Raw genomic sequence first — 26,527 nt, 5'->3', positions numbered from 1 at the left:
TGCAATGTTGCCAAACGAAGCAGAGGTAGGGGTACCAGGTGATGAAGAAGGGATAGAGAATCTCAGTATCACCAAAAGCATTTCCTGGGTAGTAGTACAAAGAAATAGAGAGTTGGGGGACCTCAGCTTACCTATAATTCATATCAACCATTTCAGTCTTCATCATGGAAGACTGAGACTTTTCAGACTTATGTAAGTTACCCTTAATCACCAAAACATCCCATTTTTCAACTAGGTTGCTGCCTTAAATCCTTTCCTTACAGAAAATCTACTGCCACCATGGTGTGTAAACTAGTCTTTCCAGATGAATCACTGGATTCGTTAAACAGAGCCCCTACACAGGTTCAGGACCCTTCTGCGGCCCTTTCCCTGCGCACAACCAGCGGAGAGGCTGGTATTCACTGAGTATGTGCAGAAGAGTGGATTCGAGTGGCAAGGCATGTCCAGAGGTGATTCCTTCCTTCTCTCTGCCAAAGCCAGAGGACTGAGTGTCTAAACCAGAAGATTTTCAGGGAGTAAGATACCTAACCCTTCCTAGAATGAGATCAGGAAAGAAGTCATTCTCTAACAACCCAGAATCAATGCTCCTGAACACGGCCTTCTCTAAGGCTTACCTACAGAGCGTTAGGACATTCTGAGGCCCGGTGTATACATTCAGATTGTGTCCTGATAATTCTGTAATCGGGGGCTTTGAACCAGTGCAAGGCCTTTGCTTTGTAATCATTGGGAAGTCAGGTGGCAAGTATTTACTGAGCATTTATTAAAGATTTTCAGGCCACAAAATGATGAGGTTGCAGCTGTCTTTCAAGGAGATTGATCTGTCAGTAATTCACCTGGTTGATGGACATCAAAGAACACAGCTGTGGCTGATCCAGCAGTTAAGTTAGGATATTGCGAGGCATGAATAAGAATGGTGGCAGGTGAAACAGAAGGATGGAATAGTGGAATCAACCCGGTAATAGGCAAATAGAGTGTGGTGGGTGTAGAACCAGACCATTATGGATCCAATTCGAACACCAGCACTTTCCCCAGCAAGTGACCTAATCTTCCCACATGTCAGTTTTTTAATCTATAAAATGAGAACAATAATACCCACTCCTAGATAGACAGACAGACAGGTTCACACTCTTCCAAAAGGTAGCTATAGATATTTGACTGCTGTCTGTTCACCAAAATCTATTTTCTCTTCTCCCTGGGAAGACAGCTGAAGTTAAATATTGCCACATGACTGAGCTCTAGTCAATGCACTGTGAGTAGAAATGTGTGCCATTTCCAGGCCTGGCCTTTTTAGATCCCCCATTGGAGGTTCTCCATACTTTTTCTCCATCTGCTGGCTCAACACAGAGATCTCCAAGGACTCAGAGAACAGAGCCATGAGACTCAAGAGGTTCACTTCCCTGGACAACCGTGGGAAGACTGCCGACCGGCTGGGAATGACTGTTTGAAAGTTCATGTGAGTGAGAAATGAATTTCTATTCATATGAAGCCAATAAGATTTGGGGCTTTATCTCTATCTTTCTATTTTTGCACAGAACCTGACATCATAATTCCTCAATAAATGATCATGATCTCCTTTTTGGGTATTTTCAGATATATATATATAAACCTGCAAGTTCTCAGTTTAAGAAGACAACACACACACACACACACACACACACACATAGTAATACTTGCTAGATGTCGTTTATATGATGCAGACAACAGAAGTTCAGAAAGTTCAAAGTCCCCAGAGGTAGGGAGATCTGAGATAGCTTCACATAGCAGGTAGCACTGAGCTTGTCTTTGAAGATGGGGTATGAATTGTCTGGATAATGGAGACTCCATTCATTCACCAACATTTAAAAAAATCAACAAGAAATTCCCCGATCATCCAGTATCTACCCCTGTAATCTGGAGAACCCTTCAGCTCTTATTCAATATTTCTCCCATCATTCATGGCTTCTGCCAGTGATGTCCAATGTGGTCTGGCCCTGGTTATGCTGTCAGCCATCTGCAACTTTCTGAAATCACCTAACATCCACTTTCCATCCCCAGAAGCTTTGGCTCAAGAAAGGAAGGATGTCCAGCTTCAGAACTGCTGATACCCTTCCACTTGAGTTCATCATAGCCCTGAGTTTGTGGCTTTAAAAAAAAAACTGCTAGTTAACGAGACTATAATTATTCATGTATATTGCTCCCATTTATCGCCTTGGTCCTTGCAGCTATTGATCAATTAATCCATTTTAATTACTATTTCCCTTTGGCTATGCAAGCAAAGAACTTCATTTCAGAAATCAAAAGACTGGTCAATCCAATTAAAGGGTTTTCTTTTTTAATCATTACCATACAAAGAAAGTTTGCAACATAAACTTACTGCTCTAATTTTCCTCCACAAATAATGAGTTATAAATGGTACAATGGAAATCCTGTCATGATTTATAAGTTGCTTTAATCAAAACCATCGCCCTACAGCCATTAAAAACAGTCGGGTGCATATTTTATATGAATAGTAGAAACTACCTTTGTAACTTCCCAAGTTCTCAACTTTCTTGATCTGAGGAGGAGCTATTTTTCATTCTCCAGTCCTGCGATCGGAGACCAGGAGGGTGGTGGGTAGATAGGAAAGGGAGAGGCGGATGGGTCTTCCTCTTCAGAGAAAGAGGGCAAGGCTTTATCCCCTGCTTAGAGATTAGCCAGATAAACCTGGAGAGGCCAGTTTATCTGCCTTGGGAAACTGGTGGCTGCAGGGTGTGAAGAGGGATGCGGGACTTAAGCTACTTGTTCTGAATTTCTGATGCACTCTCAGAGAGGGTCTTGTCTCACTTTTCAGTTCTCCTTTATGAAGCACATTTTCCGTGAGGGGAACACCACTTTCTCTGGAGAACTGTGAATCTGGGAGGAGTAAGTCATTGAAGCCTGCAAGGGAATACCCACTCATTTGCAAATTGGCAAACAGAGTCTCCCACAAAGTAGAAGAAGGCTTGATTCAGGGCTTAAAGAAAACAATGGAGTCCATTTAACAAAGCCAACATTTAAAACAGTGCGCTTTAAAAAAATAAGTTAATAAAGCAGCCTTTTAAACTTTAATGCATGCTTATTAGCTTTATTTTCAAACTACCATCTGTTACCTCAGTAAGAGTTTATTGGCTTATCATCATGATTCATCACTTACATGATTTCTGAGCTATGAATGACAATGTTGATTGGAATTTTGCAAATGGCAACAACCCTTTTGCATCTGAGCCAGCTTTCCCAAATCATGCAGGACCTTCGAATAGAACAGGTATCTTCTATTGCCCAGCAATTCGCAAGAGAAAGATACAAGGAGAGACAAACTCATCTCTCCGATGAGTCTGCCATCAAACCCTCTTTATTGCGCTCCTTCAAGATCCTGACATTGTTAAAACCTTCCCATCAGTTTTATTTGTGTTTTATGGAGACATAGCAATGAGCCTCAGTAGGGGTGGCTTTGGGATCGCCTCCCAGTGGCACCCCCTCCTGCTCCATCATCTCAGGAAGGCAGAGGAGTGGTAGAAGGCAGAGGAGTGGTAGAAGGCAGAGAGGGGATGGGGGTGGGGGGTGGGGGTGAGCAGTGGAGTGGTGAGTAATTACTAGGGAAAAAATAGGAGCTTCCAACCTTTTATCAGAGCAAGTATCAAATACTGTTTGGCCCAAGTACATTTTGTCCCATTCTGCTTCTTATGCAAATTAAACATCTAGAGACCAGCCTGCCACAAAAGTTGACTCCGCTTCCCCAACTTTATTCAGCTTGCCCTTGAAAGGAGTATCATGTACCTGGTTGTTAGCTGGGACCCCCTTCAAGAAATTGAAGGCAAGATCTTATCATGATTTGGCTTCTTTAGAAATTAAAGGCACCTGCTCTTAGAGAAGGTGGGCTTCTAAAGAGAGACATATTCCCATTAGAGAACATCCAGAGTTCATACAGGGACACTACTGACCTGTCCTCCCAGCCTGAGGATACCAGCCTCAGACGGATAAACCAGTGAACATTTGTTGAGCTCTTACTGTGTGCCAGGAACTGTGCTAAGTAACTGACATGCGTTGTTTCATCAGGCCCTTGCAACAGCCACAGGAGATACGAAGCCTGATTGTACAGATTTGGAAACTGAAGGCTTGGAAAGATCAAGTTACTTGCCCATGATCACACAACTGGAAATGTGACAGAGCCACAACCTCCAGTTCCATACAGTACCCGTGACACAATTCAGCACTGATGACAATAAGGTATACATACCATTGAGTGATAACCCACTCCTAACAGGCTCCACAATTTGGATTTTCCAAGCAGAACTGGGCATAACATGAAAATCTTCCCTGATGCCCTGCCCCTCTAGAAGAAAATAAGCCTTTCTGTGCAAACCAACTTACATTTCATTTAATACTCCAAGTAACGTTACAGCATAGATATTATCAGATCCTTTCAGTAAAAGAGGAAATTCAGGCTCACAGAAGCTAAGTAAGTTGCCCATGAACCCACAGCTAGTAAGTGGTGGAGGTAGGCTCTCGATCCCAGGCCGACTGCAGAGTCTGTCTGCCCAGCATCTTGTAGGTATCCAGCAGACACTTCCACTGGGAGACAGGACAGGCCTTTAGTTCCACTGTGTCCCCTTCCATAAGTGAACTCTGCCCTTTCAGGTCAGAGCTAAGATGATCCTATTGACCTGCCAGGGTCAAGGTTGGCTGAAAAGGACATATTTGAAGAAGGGTGAAGAGAATCTTCTTGAAATAGAAACAAGTATGCTAACATACAAGGAGAGCCATACTGAAGGGTCAGTGACGAATAATCATTTATGTGAACTCAGAGGGGCCGTTTCTTATGCAACTAGGTTTAGATTCTGTGACTCAGCTTACTTGTTACTTTCTCTGTCAGGCATGTTGACTCGCCCTTTTCCCCTCTTTCCAGTCCACGTTCCCAGGACAGATTTCCATCCCTCTGTGCACCTGCCACCCACCCACCCGTTTCCCAGTTCTGCTGATTTGCCTGTGTCTTCCCAGGAGCTCGTCCAGTGCCTGGTGTACTGTATGAACTCAAATGTGTTTTTTAAAATATGGAAGAAGGAAGAAGCTCAGAGTTAGTGCTAAGCCTAGGGAAGAGAAACTCAAGAGAATTTACACATGCTTGTGAAATTCATGTGCCATTTTTTTGCTCAGGAATAATGCCTATAATGAGTTATAGACACTAGTATAAAACTGCTGACGTTTCCAGGTCACATTAAATTCCATCCTAGTGTGAAAAAAAAAATGAATGAGGTCCCTCCTCTTCCCCTCTTTAGCCCACTGAGTCTTTATTCATAAGCTATAGTGACTGCATGTGTGTTGTACAGCATATGTGTTTCATGTTGTGTGAATCCACAGTGGGCACTTCAGGGCGCTTCCAAGGAAAAGTAAAACAACTTAAGGTTACATACGTGTTGCCAGAAACTGTTAGTTGTCTATTCAAATCTATTCCTTTCTCTAGCACTTTACAGTTTACAAGAGCCTTCTCATCATGGCTCTTCCGCCCTGTGGGGTGAGCCCAGGGCTGTGGCTTCCACTTACAGAGGAGTCAGAGAAATCTTTGGTGGCTTGCTGTATGGCTGTTTCCTCGGTTCTTCACTACCATCATTGTAAGGCATACGATCGCTTTCACAACAGGATTTGGGGATATAAGGAAACTCTACCATGTTGTTTATGCATATTGCTAATAAGACACATCCCACTGTTTCTGAGACATTTAAGTTACATACACTTGGAGGGCGAGACATGTATCTTAAAACTAAGGAAATGTAGTGAGAGGCAAAACAATGGCTTAACACGGCATTCTAACTCTGAGTCACTGTGTGCGGTTTACCTTCTCAGCTACATTAGAAACTCTGCAAGGCAGGGTATTTTCCTATACTTCTTACATCTGTCCCTCAAAAAGCTTAATGTGGTGGCTTTTGTATGATATGCTCTCTGTTGGTTGATAAAAGAGTCTGTTTCCTCTAAAAACAAAACTAAAAGAAATTCTTATTTTTCATTCTTAAATTTCTGGGCGCTAAACATTGCCCGGTAGTATATTTGGAAAGTTCCAGGACAAGCATTTTATCTTGTTTTTGGTGGGATCTTGTTTGGTGACGAAGGATTGAATTGTAAAATTGCCTTCCTGAGAAAGACAAATACCATATGATACTACTTAGCTGTGGAATCTGAAATATGATACAAATGAACTTATTTACAAAACAGAAACAGACTCACAGACATAGAAAACAAACTTATGGTTACCAAAGGGGAAAGGGGAGGAGGAGGGATAAATTAGGAGTTTGGGATTAGCAGATAACAAACTACTTTATATAAACTAGATAAACAACAAGGTCCTACTGTATAGCATAGGGAACTATCTATATTCAATATCCTGGAATAAACCATAATGGGAAAGAATATGAAAAAGAACATATATACATATATGTAACTGAATCATTTTGCTGGATACCAGAAACTAACACAACATTGTAAATCAACTATACTTTGATAAAAAATAAAAATTAAAAAAAAGATTGCCTATTTAAGTTCCTTCTTCCAATATCATCACTCTGGAAGAATAACACAACTTTAGAAACCTAGGGGGTCAACAATCAAAAGTTGTATTTCAGGATAAAGATCTAGGTGAACTTTAGGATGAAACTCCAGAAGTTCAGATTTTATTATAAAATATGAGAGAAAAAAATTTTTTAATATGTTTATATTAACAGAAACAGCCTAATTTTTGTTCAGTATCAACAAAATGCTGAACCTAAGTCTTCTTCAGCTCCAAGTTCAGATAACTGACACATAAAAACAAGAAAGCAAGAACTAAAGTGAAGAAAGAGAGATGTAAAGAAAGAAAATTGTCTCCTGGAACTATGCAGAAATTAGTTTGTCTTCAATCAGAGCTATTTTTTGTAGGAGGAGGAAAAAATTCAACTTTTTTATTCCAACCCTGGTTTAAAAAGTGGTTAAAAAAAAAAGTCCTTCCTACTCTGTAAAGTAAAAGAAATTAGCCTCAAGTGGCTGTAACTGAGCTGCCCATCGGATTGTGTGCAAGGTTGCCTTTTATTCCCCCTGCAGTGGATAATGGCGTGTTCATTGTGATTTATCTGGAGCCGGTTTCTTTTTCACCCTCGGCCTATATAAAGTTGAGCTAGGACTGGGGCCAGAGATTTGGGGAGCATCTGAGAAGCAGCATCCACAGTCGAAGAGAATGAAACGGTCGGGAACGGGAGCAGCCGCCTGTGTCATTGACACCCTCTGTGGTAGGAGCCCCATGTTTGTGCAGAAAAGGAGCCACTAGAAACGGGAGGCACGGGCCATCTCCTCTGGACAGTCCCCCCAAGACTGTATGTGCTGCTTTGTTCTCACCCTTGATTCTAATTTCTCGCTCATGTTTCTGACCCAGAATGATTGAGGCTCGGCCCTGGCAGGACTGTCCGTGAACGTTTGGACAGCTTGATTGGCCACCTGGCAAAGACCAGGTTCTGAGAAGCCATGGTGCTGAGGGCCTTTGTCCTGTTGGTCGTCTTTGCAGAAGCCTCTGCGAGATCGTGCACTCCAAGTAAAGCAGGTACGCTCTGTGCTGGTGCATCTTTCTGGGAAGGAAGGTTTCTGGTCCCTTCCCTTTGCAGAGCTCAAAGCTCTGGGCTGATATTGTTATGAAAATGCAGTAATGTAGCCAAGGAGAAGCACTGAAGCACCCCAATCCCGATCAGGCTTTTCCTACCGAAAGTACAAATGTATTGGATAAACTTGGAAATTTTTAAAAATGAGAGAATGCTAGATGGATGAATAAACCCATAAATAGGGATAAAATCTCCACATTCTTTCTATTTGACTGTTGATTTTCTGTCCTGTGCCATAAATGACTGTCTCACAGCACTGTGCATAAATGGACCTTTAAAATTTTATGTACTCATTTCATGAAATTAAAAAATTATATATATACAAAATTTTATATATACACACACACACACACACACACGTATTTCCAATCCATTCAATCTGGTTTCAAAGATACATTCCTTGAAACAGGTTAAAGTTTAAAAGTGGACCAGTTTTGAACACATAGTAAGAATAGTGCAGATATTACACAGAGATTGCAAAAACTATAAAAGTGGAACTTCAGTGACTGAAGTTTGGAGAGAAACTTTCATTATAGCTCATGAAGAATAGTGAGGAAAGTATTTTTAACCAACTGCTTTGCATGCTCAGGTGTAGCTGGAACCCAACCTGTGTAGATTAATACGGTGACAAGATCTGATTTCAAACCATGTCTATCCTCTTTCCAGATGTCATTCTTGTGTTTTGTTATCCCAAAACGATCATCACCAAAATCCCCGAATGTCCCTATGGATGGGAGGTACATCAGCTGGCGCTCGGTGGGCTGTGTTACAACGGGGTCCACGAGGGAGGCTACTATCAATTTGTCATCCCAGATCTGTCACCTAAAAACAAGTCCTATTGTGGAACCCAGTCCGAGGTAAGTCCAGGCCACACACGAAGGAGTTGCCAAGTTGAGGCAACTGGGCTCAAGAATGAGACGTCTACTGCCTACCCTTGAAAGGATTCAGAATTCACCATTTTCCTTTTAAGAGTCAATCCTGACTCCCAAATTTCCTGGGATGTTAGTGTTGTTTATATTCTTCTCTTCTGCCTAATATGAGTGACTCTTTGGATTTAAAGTTTATTCTCCTAATTTGTTGCCTGAGCACCGAGGCCACCTTCTGTGAGTAGAACAAAGGACATACCCCACCTCCACCCCAATTCAAGTTCTGAGCAAGGGATCACAAGTTGCCATCCTTCCTGGGCTGGATGGGTGGCCCAGCCTCTGCCCAAGACTTTGAAGTGGTGACAAAGTGCATTTGGAAGGGCATCTGAAAGGAGAGACCAGAGCATGACACAATCCATAACTGGATCTTGTGAAGTACCCAGGACAGAAAATCAGAGCGAAAAGGTGCAGATGTTAACCACTATATATAAAAATAGATTAAGAACAAGTTTCTTCTGTATAGCACACTGGGAACTGTATTCAATATCTTGTAATAACCTTTAATGAAAAAGAATATGAAAATGAATATATGTCTCTATATATGCATGACTGGGACATCGCACTGTACACCAGAAACTGACACATTGTAACCAACTATACTTCAATTAAAAAAAAAAAAGTAACCACAGACATCCTCTCGCAAAGCATCCTTACACATCAGAGGAGATACCTGAGACCTCCCAGCAGAGTCACTAGTTCGAGGCCACAGAACCAGAAATCTTGAAGGGAGGCTGGGTCTTCTGACACTGACGGATGTCTAGCATCCCTACCACCTTGACTGTAGAAGACAGTAAGTACATCTACTGGGTCTCAGGAGATGAGAGTGAAGGGCTCCCCACGCCAACTCCTCCTCCCACAGGGCCCACAAGGATTGAGTGATTTAGCGGGAAGCGTCATGGGCTTGATTAACAAAAACATCACGCCTTTGAAAATCCTGGCAAAGCGAACTAGAAATCATCTGTGTGGTCTTAGGCTGATGACTTAACAAGTGAATGTTCAAGATCCCTTTTAACTCTGATATTCAGTGATTTTAGAGTCCAATGAGTCAGAGGAAAGAGTCTCAGAAAGAGCTAAGAACTAGACAGTAATGCTCTGGAGATGGGAGACGGGTGAAGTGTCACATGAGATTACTTGGGCAGGGAAAATGGATAAAAAGTTGATGTTGCAAAATACAGATTCTTGAGCCCGTTCGTTTTGGTCAGAAGCCCAGTGGGTATATGGATTTTTTTTTAAGTGCACAACATTCAACTTAGATTATTTTATTTTTTTAAATCAAAGTATAGTTGACTTACAATGTTATGTTAGTTTCTGAATCAGCATAGTGATTCAGTATATATATATATTTTTTTTCTTTTTCATTATAGGCTATTATAAGATATCGAATATAGTTCCCTCTGCTGTACAGAAGGACCTTGTTTATCTATCTTATATATAGTAGTCTGTATCTGCTAATCCCTAATTTATCCCTCCAGCAAGAAATCTTTTTAAAAAAATTAAAAACTGAACAGATTAAACCAACACATCACATATTTGTCTTTCTCTGTCTGACTTACTTCGCTTAGTATGATAATCTCTAGGCCCATCCATGTTGCTGCAAATGGCATTATTTCATTCCTTTTTATGGCTGAGTGGTATTCCACTGTATATACATATATACCACATCTTCTTTATCCAGTCATCTGTTGACGGACATCCATGTCTTGGCTGTTGTAAATAGTGCTGCTTGGAACATTGGAGTGCATGTGTTTTTTGAATTAGAATTTTCTATGGATATCTGCCCAGGAGTGGGGTTGCTGGATCATATGGTGACTCTATTTCTAGTTTTTTAAGGAATCTCCATACTGTTTTCCATAGTGGCTGCACCAAATTACATTCCTACCAACAGTGTAGGAGGGTTCCCTTTTCTCCACGCCCTCTCCAGCACTTTATCGTTTGTGGACTTTTAATGATGACTGGTATGAGGTGATACCTCACTGTAGTTTTGATTTGTATTTCTCTGATAATTTTTAGTGATATTGAGCAAATTTTTATATGCCTATTGGCTAACAACTTAGATTATTTTAAACAATCTCGGTTGAACAGACTCAAGAACCCATCACAAAACTCATTAGCTCACCTAGATACAAGAGTGGGTACTATCAGTGGTAGATATTCATGTCTCCCCACTGGGCTTCTTTCTGAGCCATCTCCAATCACTTTTCCAAGAACCATCATTCTCATCATGGGGGTACAGGGCCACCCTAACCACCTTCTTCCTTTCTCCAGTACAAGCCCCCCATCTACCACTTCTACAGCCACATTGTTTCCAACGACAGCACAGTGATTGTAAAAAACCAGCCCGTGAACTACTCCTTCTCCTGCACCTACCACTCCACCTACTTGGTGAACCAGGCTGCCTTTGACCAGAGGTAAGTTGCTCTGAGAGCAGAGGGCTGGCTGCCTTGTGTGTGTTCTGCAGTCGCTGTCAACCAGGCATGTTTCAGTCCTTATGCAAAATTCTCTCCCCTTTTCAGAGTGGCCACTGTCCATGTGAAGAACGGGAGCATGGGCACATTTGAAAGCCAGTTGTCCCTCAACTTCTATACTGTAAGTGGTCTCCAGGTTCCCACTGCTGCCCTGTGGCCTTTCCAGGAGATGATGGGATGCTTTCTCAGGATTGGTCCTCCCCTGAGCTGTATGCAGAGCCCCATTCTTGAATTTAAGTCGAGATGTAAACTTTGGTCTAGCTCTAAACCTCTTTAAAGACTAGATGCAGCAGACATTCAGATTCATAGAATGGATACAAGAATGGAAAGGTGGCACAGAGTAAAAAGGTCAATCTTCCCATTTTACAGATGAGAAAATTGAAGCAAGAGATATCCTGTGAGTTACCGAAGGTCAATAGGTCAATGTCTAATTCTTCATCAAGATTAGTTTTCACTACAACCCACTCCAGAGATCTATATTTAGGATCCAGCTCTTTTTAAAACATCAGGCACAGAGTAGTGAGCGTCCTACCTGGGACAGGGCTAAGGAGAGAGGTTGAGGTTGGCCGCTGCTGTCTAGTTCTTTGGTCTCCAAAGCCCTTTACTTAGTGGCTCCCCCTTTGTCTTATCTGGGCGTGCTGCCTTCATTGACATCAAAGCTGAAGGCACTCAGAGTAGAGTGCTCCAGAGAAGCTAAATATACAGTGGCCGTTAGCCCAGCTGCCCTCCTATTTAGAAGCAGGGCTGTGTTTCTCAGACCCACAGCTCCCAGTGAGGAGCCATGCACACGGTGACAACAGCCCAGCTGGCTAAAGGAAAATGTAGGCAGAAAGAGAAGGCTTTATGCAGCCTTAGAGGACATCACGTCCAAACCACTCATTTCACAAAGGAAATGATTATTTTTCCTGGAACTCCACTGATCTTGAACTCTTTGAACTTGCTTTACCAGTTCCCTGCAAACTAGCAACCCTACTGAACTTGGAAGGTGAGAGCTAAAAGGGATCCTAGAATAATCTAAATCATTTTACAGATGAGGATCTGAGGCCCAACAAGGAAATGATCTGCCTGAAATCCCGCAGGTGGGCTGCAGCAGTACCCAGTCTGGAACCCAGGGCTCCTAACATGGGTCTCCAAGGAACACTTACAGGCAGGGAATGAAGCTTAAGTCTCATGGCCCCTCACTTACACAGGCCCCTTTCAAGGCCCTGTGTCTAATTTTGTATTCAAAATTTTGGTTCTTTTAATTAAAGAGAGCTCTCTAAATTATATAAGCTTCAAGATCCCATAAAACCTGGATCTGCCCTGGGCCACACACCACTAGTGATTAAGACCTGAGAAAAGGAATCGCACATAGCCCCTTGACCTATAATCAGCGAGGTTAATTCAGTGCAGATCGTCAGGGTAATGGAAGGATGGCAAAACCACCGTGGTGGCTGATGAAGGTCATCCAGGGAGGAAAATCAAAGCTTACTGACACACACATTGACAACAGGCTCAGGGGACGTCCTTGTGACAGGCTGTCTTTACTACCAAGTCCCTGTCTGGAAGTACATGATGATTGTTTTAACCGGATGAAATGACAGATATGACCCTGTGAAGATTTTCCAACAGTTAGAAGTGGGGAGGCACCCGGGTTGTCAAAAATCATCACCCACCATCAGTTATGCGAGGCTAAGTTTCAGACATCAAGATCAAATCTTAGAACTTTTTAAAAAATTAAGAGGCATGTCCTCAGCATCACCAGGCCATCCTCTGGGCTAGACAGAACTGCTTCCTTGAACTGCTCTAGAAATGAGGCTAAGGTCTTCCCTGAGGCCCACCAAGACCCTCACAGGACAGATGAGCCCTGGCAACGAGGAGGCTCTGAGGCTCCAACTGAGACTCTGGTGCTGATTAACATTCCCACGGGGGGCTCGGTTCCCTGTGCCCGCCCCATGAGGCTGCTACTTTTCTTCCCCTCCCTTCTTCCACTTGAGAGCATTCTTGTGTGTTTCTGAAGAAACAGCTGCTCCCTGCATATATTTTCATCAAATTACCAAAGACAGTGCTGTGCCCAGAGGCCACGACGGAACCCACGTACCGCTCATTGCTTAGATTCTGAAAGCTCCAAGTGCTGTACCCTAAAACCACCAGTTCTACTCAGCGCGCGCCCCCTCCCCTCTCTCTACCCCATCGCATTCACTCCTGCCAACGGCCCATGATTGGCGTTCCTGGGGAAAAGTTATTTTGACTTCCAATCCAAATTAAAGGGAGTCAGTCAACTTGCAGACGCAGCCTAGCATTGCCATTAAGAAGACAGGCCTTGACATCAGACCACTGGTTTGAAGCCTGGGTCCACCATTTACTAGTGGTGGGATGTTCGCCAGGTTAGTTAACTTCTCTGGGCCTCCACCTGTGTGATTATTACAAAGGGGATAAGATTAGCACTTACCTGAGGAATCTGTTATGAGGGTTGAGTGAAGTAATCCTTATGAAACACTTTGCACAGCGCCTCGCACAAAGTGCCTGAGAAGATAGTCACGATCGCGGTTGTAAACTTTGACCTCATTTAAAGTGGAAACTGAGCGCTCCTAGTACCCGTGTTGTTACTTTTATAGGGTTTGAACATCAGTACCAGCGTGGGATTAGGTTGACTTTGATTTCTATCCCTCTTAGTTAGACAGAAACAAATGACGAAGCTTGGGAGGGAACAAAGGCAAACAACAGAGACCAAAACCATAGACTTCCCACGTCAGAACAGACCTCAAATGTGATTAATCTCAATCGTCTACCCAATGCCCCAAATTTTTCTGCAACACTGCTAAGGGATAGGCTTCTTACCTTTTCCAAGGACTATGGCAAGTTGGGTCTTCCCGTTTTAGGTCAATGTGTGAAATCCGGCATCCTGAACTCTGGCCCGTTGGTCCTGGTTCTGTCCTCTGAAATAATACCATGTGATGATGTTGTTGATGGTCCTTCAACCATCTCAAGCTTGTCTTCCCCAAACAACTTCTTCCCACTGTTTGTGGTCCATTCATCAACCTGGTTATTCATCTCTGAGCGTGATCCCCTGGGTTAAAGTCACTATTAAAACGTGGAGCCCAGAATTTGCAAAAAAAAAAAAAAACACAAAAAACTGTCTAGGTATTATGGGGTGAAGCTATTTGGACATAGGTTCCTGATTTTTATGTTATAAAGAAGGTAGGGGGAAATCACGTTGAGCATTACTGTCAGGTGAGAAGTGGAGAAACTGACCATTAAAAATGTTTTGTTTCAGAAATTGAATTAAGGGTACAGGTTCTGTTCTCCATTTTATAACATAATCAGGAAGGTTCTTCTGCAAGTAGAGGCATTATTCTAATATTCCAATTCCTGGTTCCTGGGAGGCGGGACCAGGAGAGGCACCTCTGGCCACGTTGGGGACAGCACTGTGGTCCCCAAGGTTAGGTCCCACATTTGCAAACAGTCCTTTGAAATATGACACATCTCAGGAAATAATAAGGATCATTAGAAACTGCTGTAAATCTGCCACTTCAACTTGCAGGTTAAGCTGGTAAATCACTTATGGTTAAGGACATTATGCTTTAATCATTGCGATCATTTAAATGGTGCAGGGGCTGATAGAGAGGATGAAAACAATTGACTTCCAGGTTACTGAGTCAGGAGCCCTGCCTGGATCTGCTATCAGTAAAATAACGTAAGAGATGCCTGAAGACGATTCTGAGCCCTCTCAGCAGTTCCTTGAATTTGACCCTTAGAGGGTTAAAGTCCATTTTAACTAGATGTCCTTGTGGCCATTGTTACAGATCAAGTTCTGCAAACCTCCAAGTCCATGAAACTCAATCTTTTAAATTAGTATATCCTCGTCTAAACTTTCTTCTGCTCCTATTACATAAAATCACCATCATAGAAACATTTCAGCAAGGCAGATGGATGCAAAGGTTATTCCCATTTCACAGATGGGAACACTGAGGCTCAAAAACCCAGCTTGCCCCTAGTGTGTCCAAGGTTACTAGTGGGAGCTAGGATTAGGTAGGCCAGGATCTTTGTCCTTCCATCATGATGGTTTTGTCTCTGGAGGCTAAACCTGGAGGGTAGTTAAAGGTCATTATTAGAATGGAATGAACCCGAGACTCAAAGAATGGACTAATCAGCCTCCTTTGGGCAAGCCAATAGGAAACACTGCAATTATTTCTAATAACTCATCCAGAACTGCCTGGTGAATATGACAGGTAAAGACCACCCACACCAGGCTGGTGACCAAAGGCTATGCTCCTGTGCTTGAATCATGGCAAAGAGTCCCTGTTGCACTTGAGTTTGAAGCCACAGTCTTCTGGATCCACCCTCACAGCCTCTCTAACTTCATCTCCTGCCCTCCCCCAGTCCCTGCCTCTTCCCACCTGCCCCTTTGCTTGCTCATGCTCCAGTACACTGGGCTCCTCGCTGTCCTGACCGGCCCACTCTCACCCCAGGGTCTTTGCCTTGGCTGAAACATCCTTCCCCAGATGCCTGCATGGTCCCTTTACCTCCTCCTTCAAGTCTTATCCTCAGTGAGGCCTCCTCTACCACTGTATTGGAAATTGCAACGTGCCCCTCCTTGCACTCCCAACCCACCTGACCCTACAAATTTTATAGTTTTTCTATGTAACATACTATATTCTATCCTAACCATATAATCTGTTTATCTGTCATCTGTTGTCTGTCTCCCCTGTTAGAATGTCAGGTGGTTGGAGTTAGAGATCTTTGCTTGGTTACTGATATATCTCAGCTGTCAGAACACCCAGACACAGAGAGAGCAGAATTTGACACATCGTAGGTGACCAGAAAGTTGTTACTGTCGTTGCTATTAACTGTACTGGGAATTGGAACAAACCTTCCAACCCAGAGTAGATCAGCTCAGGCAAATAGTAGAGGGGCAAGGACAAAGCAGGGTTGTGGGTTGTGAGTATTTGGTCCCCATGCCCTTTGGTGATTCAGTAAAGCACAGTGCTTCAGCACTGCTGGATTCCACTTTTTTCCCATCAACCAAGTCTTCCTCCTCATTGGCTTAGATGGGGCATACGGCACGTATTTCACTGTAACTAGCAAACCTGATGTGGACATGTGATGTCCTCACCCCTTCTAAGATGGCACCAGCATCCTAGGAGGTATGCTTCTCTGGTCTTGGAGGGTCTGACTGTGGTCTTGTGTGCCTGTGCATTTGGGTTGATTCCCACCCCCATCCCATTCTGATTCACCTGCTCCTGTTGGAACCAACTGCTCAGTCCGAGAGGTCATAATGCCCAGTGTCAATTTCCTTCCAAAGAATGCCAAGTTCTCCACTAAGAAAGAAGCGCCCTTTGTCCTGGAGACATCCGAAATCGGTTCAGATCTGTTTGCAGGAGTAGAAGCCAAAGGATTAAGCATTAGGTAAGTACATGCTCCCAATGTTTGTATTTGTAAATGCCAAGAACAACAGCAAAAAAAGACCAGCCCAGGGACTTTTTATTCACCCAGTGTTTCTAGGCATGCAACTCTCTAGCTCAAAGCCATATGTTTTGTTTCATTTCCAGGTTTAAAGTGGTTTTGAACAGCTGTTGGGCCACACCCTCGGCAGATTTCATGTATCCCTTGCAGTGGCAGCTGATCAACAAGGGGTAGGTACGACCCTCTGGAGCTCAGGGCTGAGACGTGGGGCCTGGTAGATCCAGGGCGACTCTGGCTCGGGACAGCTGGGAAGGAAGGACAGCTTGGGACAAACAGGAAGGAAGCCTGGGACAGCAGAGTCTGTTGGTGTCACATCAGTGACTTCCTCTGTGCTTCCAGGCTGAGTACCGATACTAGGAAACACTAACATAGTGCTTTCTAGGTACCAGGTACTGTTCTGAGAGCTTTATCACATATTAATTCATTTGTCTTACTGTAAGTAGGTATTATTACCATCACCCCCATTTTCCAGATGAGGAAACTGAGGCATAGGAGGGGTTAAGTAATGTCACATACTGTGTGTGTGTGTGTATGTGTGTGTGTTTGTGTGTGTGTGTGTTTATGGGAAGGTGGGCAGGCTGGGTTCAAATCCAATCAATCTGACATCAGAACCATGATGAGGACTAAATTAGGTAATCCATGTAAAAAGCTTAGCACATAGTACCTTGTTGGTATCCAATCATTTTTAGTAATATCTTTGTTTTTATTTACTAATAAAGGGGATTGTTTTTATTTACTAATAATTCAGTAGATAATGGGGAATACTTAAAATTTTGGAGTAGCAGACTGATGTACTGGAATTACAACATAGAAAGGTGATTCTGGAAATCATACGTAGGATGGTTTAGAAACAGTACACGGGAGGTAGGAAGACCAGGTTGGAGGCTGTGGCAGCCGCAGAGCCAAAGGCGATAAGATCTGAATGAGGTTGTAGCTAAGTGAGTGGGAAAAAGGTCATCCAACGTCATCCGAGGGAGGGAGAACTGATAAAAATTTAGTGACTAATTCGATATGGGAGAGGGAAGGACAGGGCACAACATCTGAGGAACATGTGACAAAGAACGCTTTCTGCTGCTGAATTGCGGATTGTGAAGATGAGAAACTGTTTGCTATAGGCTCCTGGGGAGAGAGTTTCTGGATAAGGGAGTCTGAATTCTCCTTGAGTTCAGGAGTGACATGTTGAGCTTGAGATGACAATTGTCTAGAAGCACTTAGAATTGTAACCTCGGAAAACAGAGGACAGGATGAGTGAGACTAGAGTGAACAGTAAACATAGAAAAGGCCATTCCGCAAACGAAAGCCAACCAGTGTACCAGAACCCACCAGGGTTAAGTAAACTCTGGGTCCAGGGACAAAGATGATTAGATAATAAAGGTGAAGCCACTTTGGACCTTTAACTATTTTTATTTAACAAACACTTAAACAGCACATGCAACATACCAGATGTTGGTCTAGGGAGGTGCTTAACAAATGCTAATTTATTTAAATTTCATTAAACTCCCCATAAAGGAGGTAGTATAATAATCACTATTTTACAGATGAGAAAACTGAGGCACAGACAGGTGCGGACACTTGCCCAAAGTCTAAGCTAGTCAGGGGATGGATGATCTGGGCAGCGGTATCTCCTGGTAACACTGGGTGGGACAGGCCAGCAAGAGCCACAGCTAAGCACCCCACCTTCCTGCAGAGATGGGAACTGAGTTTGGGTCCTTACTTCACATGTGTCCTTGAGTGACTCACTGAGGTTCTGTTGACAATGGTACAAACCAAATGACTTCAGGGAGATTCTGAAATAAATTATTGACCTACAGAGACCAAAAATTACCAACATGTACTGGGAACCTCTCTCAGACAATGGCCACACCATGGAAGCGTGTCCTGCAGGTGGTTCTGGTGCTCTCGCTCACAGAATAGATGTGTAATAGGAAAGAAAAGGAATGCTTGTGACTTTGGGGTAGTCCCTACAAGCAGTCCTTACACTCCTGGGTGCGCAGGAATTACCCCGAGCACCTGTTACACGTGCAGACACACTGCACACCTACAGCATTAGGAGCCCCCGGGCAAACCCTGGGAACCTGCATTTACGCACAGCCCAATTAAAGACGCCCTGACCTATTTCCATAGTCTGCCTAGTTGAAATGGTCTCTTGAGGTTGGAGACACACAGACAAAGACCAGTGCCAAAGGGCAGACTTAGCAAGTCCACGACCATAACCTCCCAGATGCCTTTGGTTCACACTAGGCCTTTTGAGAGAAAAACCCAGTTTTCAATGCCTGGAGAGGGGAGAACAGATGCGTTACCAGGAATTTTGATCTCAGGTGGGGAAGGTGATGGTGTGAAGGCTTCTCCGTGGGCGTTCCACAATCCTGCACTACCTGTCCCCGAGGGGCGGGTGCCCCAGCCAACGTCAAGAGGCAGCAGTGCCAAGACACCCAGGCCTGCCTGTGACTCGCCTCCTCCCTGCCTCCAACAAAGCTCGGCTTACATTGTTTTCCGCTGGCTGACACCAGGCCTTGGACGCTCCAGCAGCAAGGAGCTATTTTAAGGGACTTAACGTCTTAAGTTCGTACAAGGATCTCGGGTTTACTGACCAGATGGTCCTGCAAGAATCTTGTTTCACAGCTCAGAAAATGCCCCCAGCTCTTGTCACTGCTCAGAGGCCACCACAAACAGGGCCCAGCTCCTGACCCTGGTCCAGATATAAGGCAGAGTGTTCACACCTCGTTTCACTCCCTGACTCTCAGAGTTCACATCCCTTCAGTCCTACCTCTAATTTGGCCCCTAACGTCTGGTTCTGATGGAGCGGGGTGGCTTCGCCGGGGGGCTGGACTGCTCTCTGGTGTGTGTGTATTGAGTTGGAAGGACAGCAGAGTCGGAGAAAAGCTCCAGGAGGGGCCTGAACTTTGGGTTCCACTGCGGCGCAATCCACTGGTCTTGAGCTTCTGACCCACAGACCTTTGTTCTACAGAGGACAGTGCTGGTGCTCGTTGTCACACACCCACACTCCGCAGGCCTCGAGTGTGGCCTGAGAACCATTCCCAAGAACCATTGTGTCTGTTCCCAAAGACTGCTTGAATGCCTGCACTTCAGTAGGGACTCCATATGTGTTTGGTAGATGAACAAGTTTTGTGCCTAAACCAGGGTTTCCCAATCTTGACACCACTGACCTCTTGGGCTGGATCACTCTGTTGTGGGGTCTGTCCTGTGCCCTGTAGGACATTCTGCAGCATCTCTGGTCTCTTCTTTCTAAATGCCAGGAGCACCTTCCTCCCATTCATGACAACCACAAGCCAAATGACCCCTGGGGGGGGGGGGCACAAAATGGCCCCAGGTGAGAACAATTAGTTTTGACAAATGCCCATCTTTGTCATTATTGTTTCTTTTGCTACAATTGTATGTTTGGGGCTTTGAAACTTCCCAAATATTACGTTCTCATGACAGAGAATTTAGAAAAAGCATAAAGGTACAAAGAACAAAAACTGTCCATAATTCCACCACTCCACAATAGCTAGTGTTAACTTTTAGATGACATCTTTGCAGTCATTTTTTTTCTGTATGCAGATTAAAAATATCACAGTTTTACAAAGGCAATTATGTAATAGAAGAGTTATAGAACTTAAACAGTATAATGTAAATTCAAATTCCCAGCGGCGAAACCTAACAGTATGTACACAGAAGTGTGCTGGGTCTGCCTTGGGTGGCTCTGGCAGCTTTGGGAAACACCGTTCCCAGCTCCATCATCTTTATTTCGTACATACACTGGGAGTCTCCACATCCCAGGTCTCCGGAGGGCTTTGTCTTGGGGATTTCACTACTTTGGGACAGAGGTGTGGTGACTTACCAGGTGTGTGGCTTCTCATATATCTCCCCCTACCCCCCTTGCTGTACTCTGTAGATAGGGGACGATCACACCCATCTCATAGCTCCTCGCCTTGACCCCACAGAAGTGAGGGTAAGTTAGGCGCTGCTGGTCAAAGGGCTTTGAAAGGATAACACGCTGTGTAAAAGCCCAGGCGAGGCTGTGCATGCATGAATCTGCCTCCCACGCCCTTGTTGAAGTTCAGGAGGTAACCTTTTCTCTCCCCTTCCCTCCCCACCTCCCCCGTGTGTTCCAGCTGCCCCACGGATGAAACAGTCCTCGTACACGAGAATGGGAAAGATCACAGGGCAACCTTCCAATTCAACGCTTTCCGGTTCCAGAACGTCCCCAAACTGTCCAAGGTGTGGTTACACTGCGAGACATTCATCTGTGACAGTGAGAAGCTCTCCTGCCCAGTGGTGAGCCGCCCCTCCCCTGATCGAGAATGAGAATGTTACCCGGGGGGTGGGGGGGGGGTATTGGAGACACTGTATTTTTAGCTGGCAAATTGTAACCAGAGCAGTGTAGGCGTGTGCTGAGGTCATTCTGGAGGAGAGGGCGCTGGATGTAGGGGCAGACATTCCAGGGGCGTCACCCTGCCACCAACAAGCCACATGGTCTGGCACGTGTCACTTAACCTCTGGAGCTTGGTTTTCTCCTTTTTAGAGCGGTGATAAGTAATGGCCCTTCTCTTTTCAGAGAGCAATGTGAGGTAAAATGAAAGCAATGTACACGGAAATGCTTTGAAAAAGTTTAAGCCCCAGGGAAATTCAAAATCTAGGTGGTGGCAATGGGCTCTGGATGGAAGTCATAGGTGGGTATTAATAGCTCTTGACTTACCAGCCTGAGGGCTCATCTCGGGGACTTGAGGTGGACCGGAGAGATGATGCAGAATTTCCCGATATGGGGTCACAGGTGACCTGGCCACATGAGAGGACGGGCCCCACGGTCGGGCTCCAGCTTCACAGACACGTTAAGAGTAGCTCATGCAGAAGCTGGGGGAGTCAGTTTCCCCTCCACCTGCCCCGCTAAGAAGTTGCCGCAGGATCAATCAACATGCACAGTGAATCCAGGTGGAAGACAATTTTCCATTGTGAACTGGTGGGAACCTGGTCCTTAGAGCAGTGGTTCCAAACTGTGGTCCCGGGTGGCTTCAGCAGCACCTGGGGACTTGTCAGAGAGGCAAATTCTCAACCCCCACCTCACCCCCCGGCCCCAGACCACCTGATTCAGACACTCTGGGGTGACCCCAGCAATCTGTGCTTTAACAAGCTCTTCAGGTAATTCTGGGGCATGCTCAAGTTTGGGAGCCACTGCCTTGAAGATTTAAAAGTGTTGAATCCCACACTGTTACCTCCTCTGCTCTATGTGAACTGGAGGTCCTGGCGGGGAGGGACAGGGTGTTTCTGAAGAGGGTACCTGCTCGCATCACCTACAGTAACCAACAGAAATAAGATGATAATCTCTATTTCTATGGATTCATTTGGCCAGAAAGTGGTCATTTGCGAGCACAAATAGTGAAAAGGAAGGGACCAGAGAGACATTTAACTGCTGATGAAAGGATAATTTTTGGCACTGCATTTACAAAAAGAAAATGAACCAGAGCACAGTTTCCACCTCTCAAATCACTGTGATGAGAGTAACTGCAGGTCAGAGCCTTCTCATCGAAAGAAATGGCATCGAGCCCTCCCACACACAGTGTGGATTTGTTCCAGCTTGAAGAGTTAATGACAGGAAGCTGTCCTCCTTTTCTCAAGTTGGAGGAGGGATGAAAGCATCTCTTCAGGTTATACAAACAATAAGGGATTATCTGAGGCCTGGGGAATTCTGACCCCATCAAGTTTGTGGCTTTTTTTCTTTTAACCTCTCTCCTTTTTTCTCTCCTGTGTCCATTTCTCATTCCACCTCCGCCCTCCTCGTCCTTGGCTTCTCTTGGGTCTCCAGACTTGTGACAAACGGAAACGCCTCCTCCGGGACCAGACTGGGGGCGTCCTGGTTGTGGAGCTCTCCCTCCGCAGTAAGCGTCTCTCTTTTCCAAATGGTTGCCTTCATGCTGGGCTGCATCCACAGGCACAGCCGGTTTGAGCATTTTAACTAAATTGCCAAACCAGTTGTGCCTGTAGACACAACCTTTACCTGCACCTTGAGTCTTCCTACCTGGGGGGCGGGGGGGGGGTGCTATCGCTCACGCCCAATCAAGGTTTGTTAACTACCCTGAAAAGCTCTGTCTGCTGCCCAAATTCCAGTGCCCCCAAGGAACCAGGAAGTGCTGAGGTTCCAGACAGTGTGTGGGCAACAAAAATAATAGAAAATGAGACTTTCTGGGGCATCCAGAACCAGCACTGGTCTGCATGGCTGTTGGGGTTTCAGAAATAAAGGACCCCCCTCTCGGGCTCTATCCTCTAGAACGTGCCATCTAGCAAGGAGAGAGATGCTGAATGCAAGGGAAAGGGAGGTTACTGTTAATGGGGGTGAGGGGGGTCAGGTGGGAACAGATGGGTAAGGGGTTCAACCGCTTCAGGCTCAGGAAGACCCCTGTGGGTCATCTGTTAAGTGTGACCTGAAGAGTGCTGTGACGAGAAGGGTGAGCAAGGCCTGTGGGAAGGCTGCAGCTTTTAAGGGAGGATTACCAAACTATGGCCAGGAGCTGAACCCCAGCCGCTGCCTGATTTTGTATGGTCTGCAAGCTAAAAACAGTTTTTTCTTTTTAATGGAGGTACTGGGAATCGAACCCAGGACCTCATGCATGCTAAGCATGCGCTCTACCACTGAGCTACACCCTCCCTCTAACAGTTTTTCCTTTTTATGTAGTTGGGAAAAAAAAATCCAAAGAATAATATTTCATATCACAAAAATTCTATGAAATTCAAATTTCAGTTTATACCGAAAGTATTGTTGGAACACAGCGCCATAGGCTCATTTAGGTGTTGTCCCCAGCTGCTTTCAATGGTGACAGCAAGACAAGCAGTTGCAACAGAGACCACATGGCCCACAGAGCTGAAAATATTTACTAGCACCACCCTCTTCAGAAAGTTTACCAACCCCTGCCTTAGAGAGCCAGGAGAAAATGGTGTGAGATGACACATTTGTAAAGCGGCTGGAAACTTTGTCCTAAGGACAATGGGACGCCTGCTGGTTTCACCAGGGGAGAATCCGGTCAGGTTTGTGTTTTAGGAACAGAGCTCTGAGGCTTTGCCTCCCATGATCTTTTCTTAAAACTTCTCTCTCTTTACTCACAACAGGCAGGGGATTCTCCAGCCTCTATAGTTTCTCAGGTAAGGAACAGAAACAGCTCTGGGGAATGTCGTGGGTAATGCTTTTAACAGGTGGATGTGCGCTTTCAAAGCTTACCCTAGACCCCAGCAAAGCCTTTAAGAATTGAAGGGTACACTTTAAAGCACACCTGAGTGGGCCGGAGGGGGCTGGAGGTGGAGAGGTCTGCACCAGCCCCTGAGCTCTGAAGGGAGGGAGGGGCTGGGTGGAAGTTGGATGAAGCCCGCTCCCCCAAGTCTCAGCAAAGACATCACCAGGTGGCTTCTCTTGGTTTTCTGCATTTGGAGAATGTGATTTTCCATGATCCATTCACTCAACAAGTATTTCTGAGTCCCTTCTATGATCCTGCCCCTCATGAACTGAGTGACCTTGGGCCATGACCTTCCCCCCGCTGTGTTCCCCAGTTTCCTCTGTGAAACTAGGTTAATAATTGTCGCCATCATACACAGTTGGGGTGTGGATTAAATATGGCAGCTAAGAGCACTAAATAATGCCCAGCACACAGCAAACATCCGGTAAAGATCAGCCGTAATTACTGACCCTGGACCAGACACTTTTCTAGCTGGTGTGACTCCTGCAGTGAACTAGGCAGGCAAGGCTCCTGCACTTCCTAGTACACGTGAAGTACGGTGGGTGGGGGTTGAGAAATGATTCAGATAGCAACCGGGGCCTCTTAGAGGAAGAAGCATTTCAGCTAAGTCCCAAGATCTCACCAAATGATGACGGGATGAGGTAAGGCAGCTATATTTATTAATAAACTCACAGATGTAGTCTTTGCTCTCACAATTACAGGCAATCATGTAAAGCAACTGTTTAAGACTCCCAGATTCTTATTTTTAAAGGAAGTTCTCTAGCGAAAGCTCTACAGTGAAATTAAACCATCACTGCTGGTTCAACATGCTGGTTCCCACCTGTTAGAGATCCATATCCTAGGTTTATCTGGTGGGGTCTTTGTACTGAGCTATGGAACCCTCAGAGGATGAACAAAACTGACGTTGTGTAAAATGTGCAGGGTTTTATGAAAACCTACTTGATGCCCTTGAGTCGACTCTTCTGCTGAGTTGACTCTTTCGCTGAGTTCTCCTTGCTCCCCATAGAACTGTTTTCTGTCTCCCTTCTTGTCTGGTCCACAGATGTTCTCTATCACCTCCTCGTGATGCTGGGGATTTGTGCTGTCCTGTAAGGGAGAGCTAGGCAGGCAGCTGCGGCTCCTCCGCCCAAGACCATCTCCTCTGTCAAACTCACATTTACTGTGCTGCCAAAAAGAACAAACAGAAGACCATATTGTTGGGGAGCAGAGAATAGCACTTTGCCAAATATGTGTTCCAGTGATTTCTGTGAATTTCAGCGATTGTTTCTCTTTGGTGTCCCACTTCCTCTTGTGACTTCCTGTGGCTCTTAGATTCTGCAGTCCCTGCCCTGTGGCTGGCAGAGTCTCCCTTCCCCATATTCAAGTCGGGGACTGCAGCAGACTCCTTTGAAAGCTATTCTAATTTTAAAAGACTAACACACCCAACCAAGTGCAGCTGAGCATTCTGAGGAGAATGTAGGGCATAAGCACAAAGTCAGTGCTAAGTACAGAGGGCACAGGAACAGCCAACTTTGCTGTTCTCTGAAGGGGCCTTTGTCATTGAGGCTGTGCGACTCTATCTAAGGACCAGAGCTGAGCCGCCAGGCAGGGGTTCTAATCTCTCAAATGATCATGTGTGAATCAAAGCAGTATGCCATAGTTTTGCTCAAACCTGAATAACATAAAGGAAAATGGTTCTCGAGAGCCCCCAGTGAGTGCTAACCTAATTTTTTTTATTATAAGTTTTCTTAACTATGTATAAACATTACATAGGTATACAGTCCTAATTTTTATAGCTAATATGAACGTCTTAAGAGGAAAAGAAAATTCAAAATTGAATAGGAATACCACTACATAAAGAAAAAAATTCACCTTAGCATTAATTTAACTTCATAATGTGGCTTCGCCTGAACGAAACTGCTGCTTGTGACATGTCTAGGAGGGACCACCATGACAGGTTCTCTGAAGCCTGTCAACCCCATCCTACCTACGCCTTGTGATGCCCAGTGCCCCCACTATTTCTATGTGGTCTAGTGAGAAATCTTCATTGGTACAGAATGGTCTGACCTCATTTAGCCTCCACTTGAACATTCAAGCTATATTTTCATCTCACTAACTTACGCTCCTTGAAATGGAACCAACAAAAAATCAGAAATGCAAATGCAGATATGGCCAATGAAATTATGCAGTGCCTCACCCTAATAGTAGCCCCCACCCCAGCGACTCAGAGTATGTTGAGAGCAATGATTTACATGGTCAATCAAATAAACACAGAAGGAACTGGTCCTGGTAGAGAATGGCAGATCCCTGAGAATGCACTGGAAAACCCTAGTTTGAGGCTAGAAGCTAGGATGTGATAGGAAAAGCCAGAAATCAAAATTCTTTTCTTCATCTTGTACAGACTCAATTAGTGGGCTTATCATTTGCAAACATGTCAGCATGTGTCTTTGTATTTAATGTATTTGAGAAGTTTTGAGATCTGTAGTTTGATGGTTCCTTGACATCTGTGTTAATGAACTCAGAAACTAAGCTAGTTCTCAAATCTTGGGAGACACGGAGTGCATGTTTAGCAATAGGCTAAGATTAAAATGACTTTATGTAGTTTAAACTGGTCTCAGAGCTGGTGCACCAGCCAGTCAGTTTGGGATCTCTTCTTCCTGTAAATTCAGAATTTTTGTAGTTAGGAAGGACAGAAGACATTTTATTGGTTCTAGTCAAAAACTCTTAAATAGGACTCTCTCAGCCATAATCATAAATCCTTGGCTGTCAGAGTAAAACAATGTTGTGTTAGTTTTGCTTTGTTTTATCATAATGTTTGATGATCTTGTATCTCTCCCTGGTGCTATGGAATAAATAAAATGTCTTAAAATAAGTAA

The 26,527-nt window shown here is 44.6% G+C and overlaps 1 protein-coding gene, 1 non-coding gene and 1 pseudogene across 3 annotated transcripts; 1 reads left to right on the top strand and 2 right to left on the bottom strand.

Annotated features, from left to right (window-relative positions):
- The first annotated feature begins 1,361 nt into the window (after window positions 1-1,361).
- On the top strand, window positions 1,362-26,527 carry TECTB (tectorin beta). 2 transcript variants are annotated; one of them, XM_032490941.1, is made up of 12 exons: window positions 1,362-1,453; window positions 4,054-4,224; window positions 7,394-7,558; window positions 8,280-8,470; window positions 10,805-10,947; window positions 11,053-11,125; window positions 16,289-16,392; window positions 16,536-16,619; window positions 20,565-20,727; window positions 22,253-22,325; window positions 23,551-23,583; window positions 24,715-26,527. In XM_032490941.1, exons 3-12 carry the CDS (start codon window positions 7,483-7,485, stop codon window positions 24,762-24,764), a joined length of 990 nt encoding a protein of 329 aa, XP_032346832.1. In that variant the 5' UTR covers window positions 1,362-1,453; window positions 4,054-4,224; window positions 7,394-7,482; the 3' UTR covers window positions 24,765-26,527. The 2 variants fall into 2 exon arrangements, with proteins under 2 accessions (XP_032346832.1, XP_006183574.1); XM_006183512.3 differs by lacking the exons at window positions 1,362-1,453; window positions 4,054-4,224 and adding an exon at window positions 7,157-7,250.
- TRNAA-AGC lies at window positions 23,020-23,091 on the bottom strand. The gene has a single exon. It is a non-coding gene; the product is annotated as a tRNA-Ala (tRNA).
- LOC102515678 overlaps window positions 24,743-26,527 on the bottom strand; it is a 38,157-nt pseudogene continuing 36,372 nt past the window's right edge.

This window comes from Camelus ferus, chromosome 11 (assembly GCF_009834535.1).
Source record: "Camelus ferus isolate YT-003-E chromosome 11, BCGSAC_Cfer_1.0, whole genome shotgun sequence".
Lineage (NCBI taxonomy): Eukaryota > Metazoa > Chordata > Mammalia > Artiodactyla > Camelidae > Camelus > Camelus ferus.
This window is presented reverse-complemented; position numbering and strand designations above follow the sequence as displayed.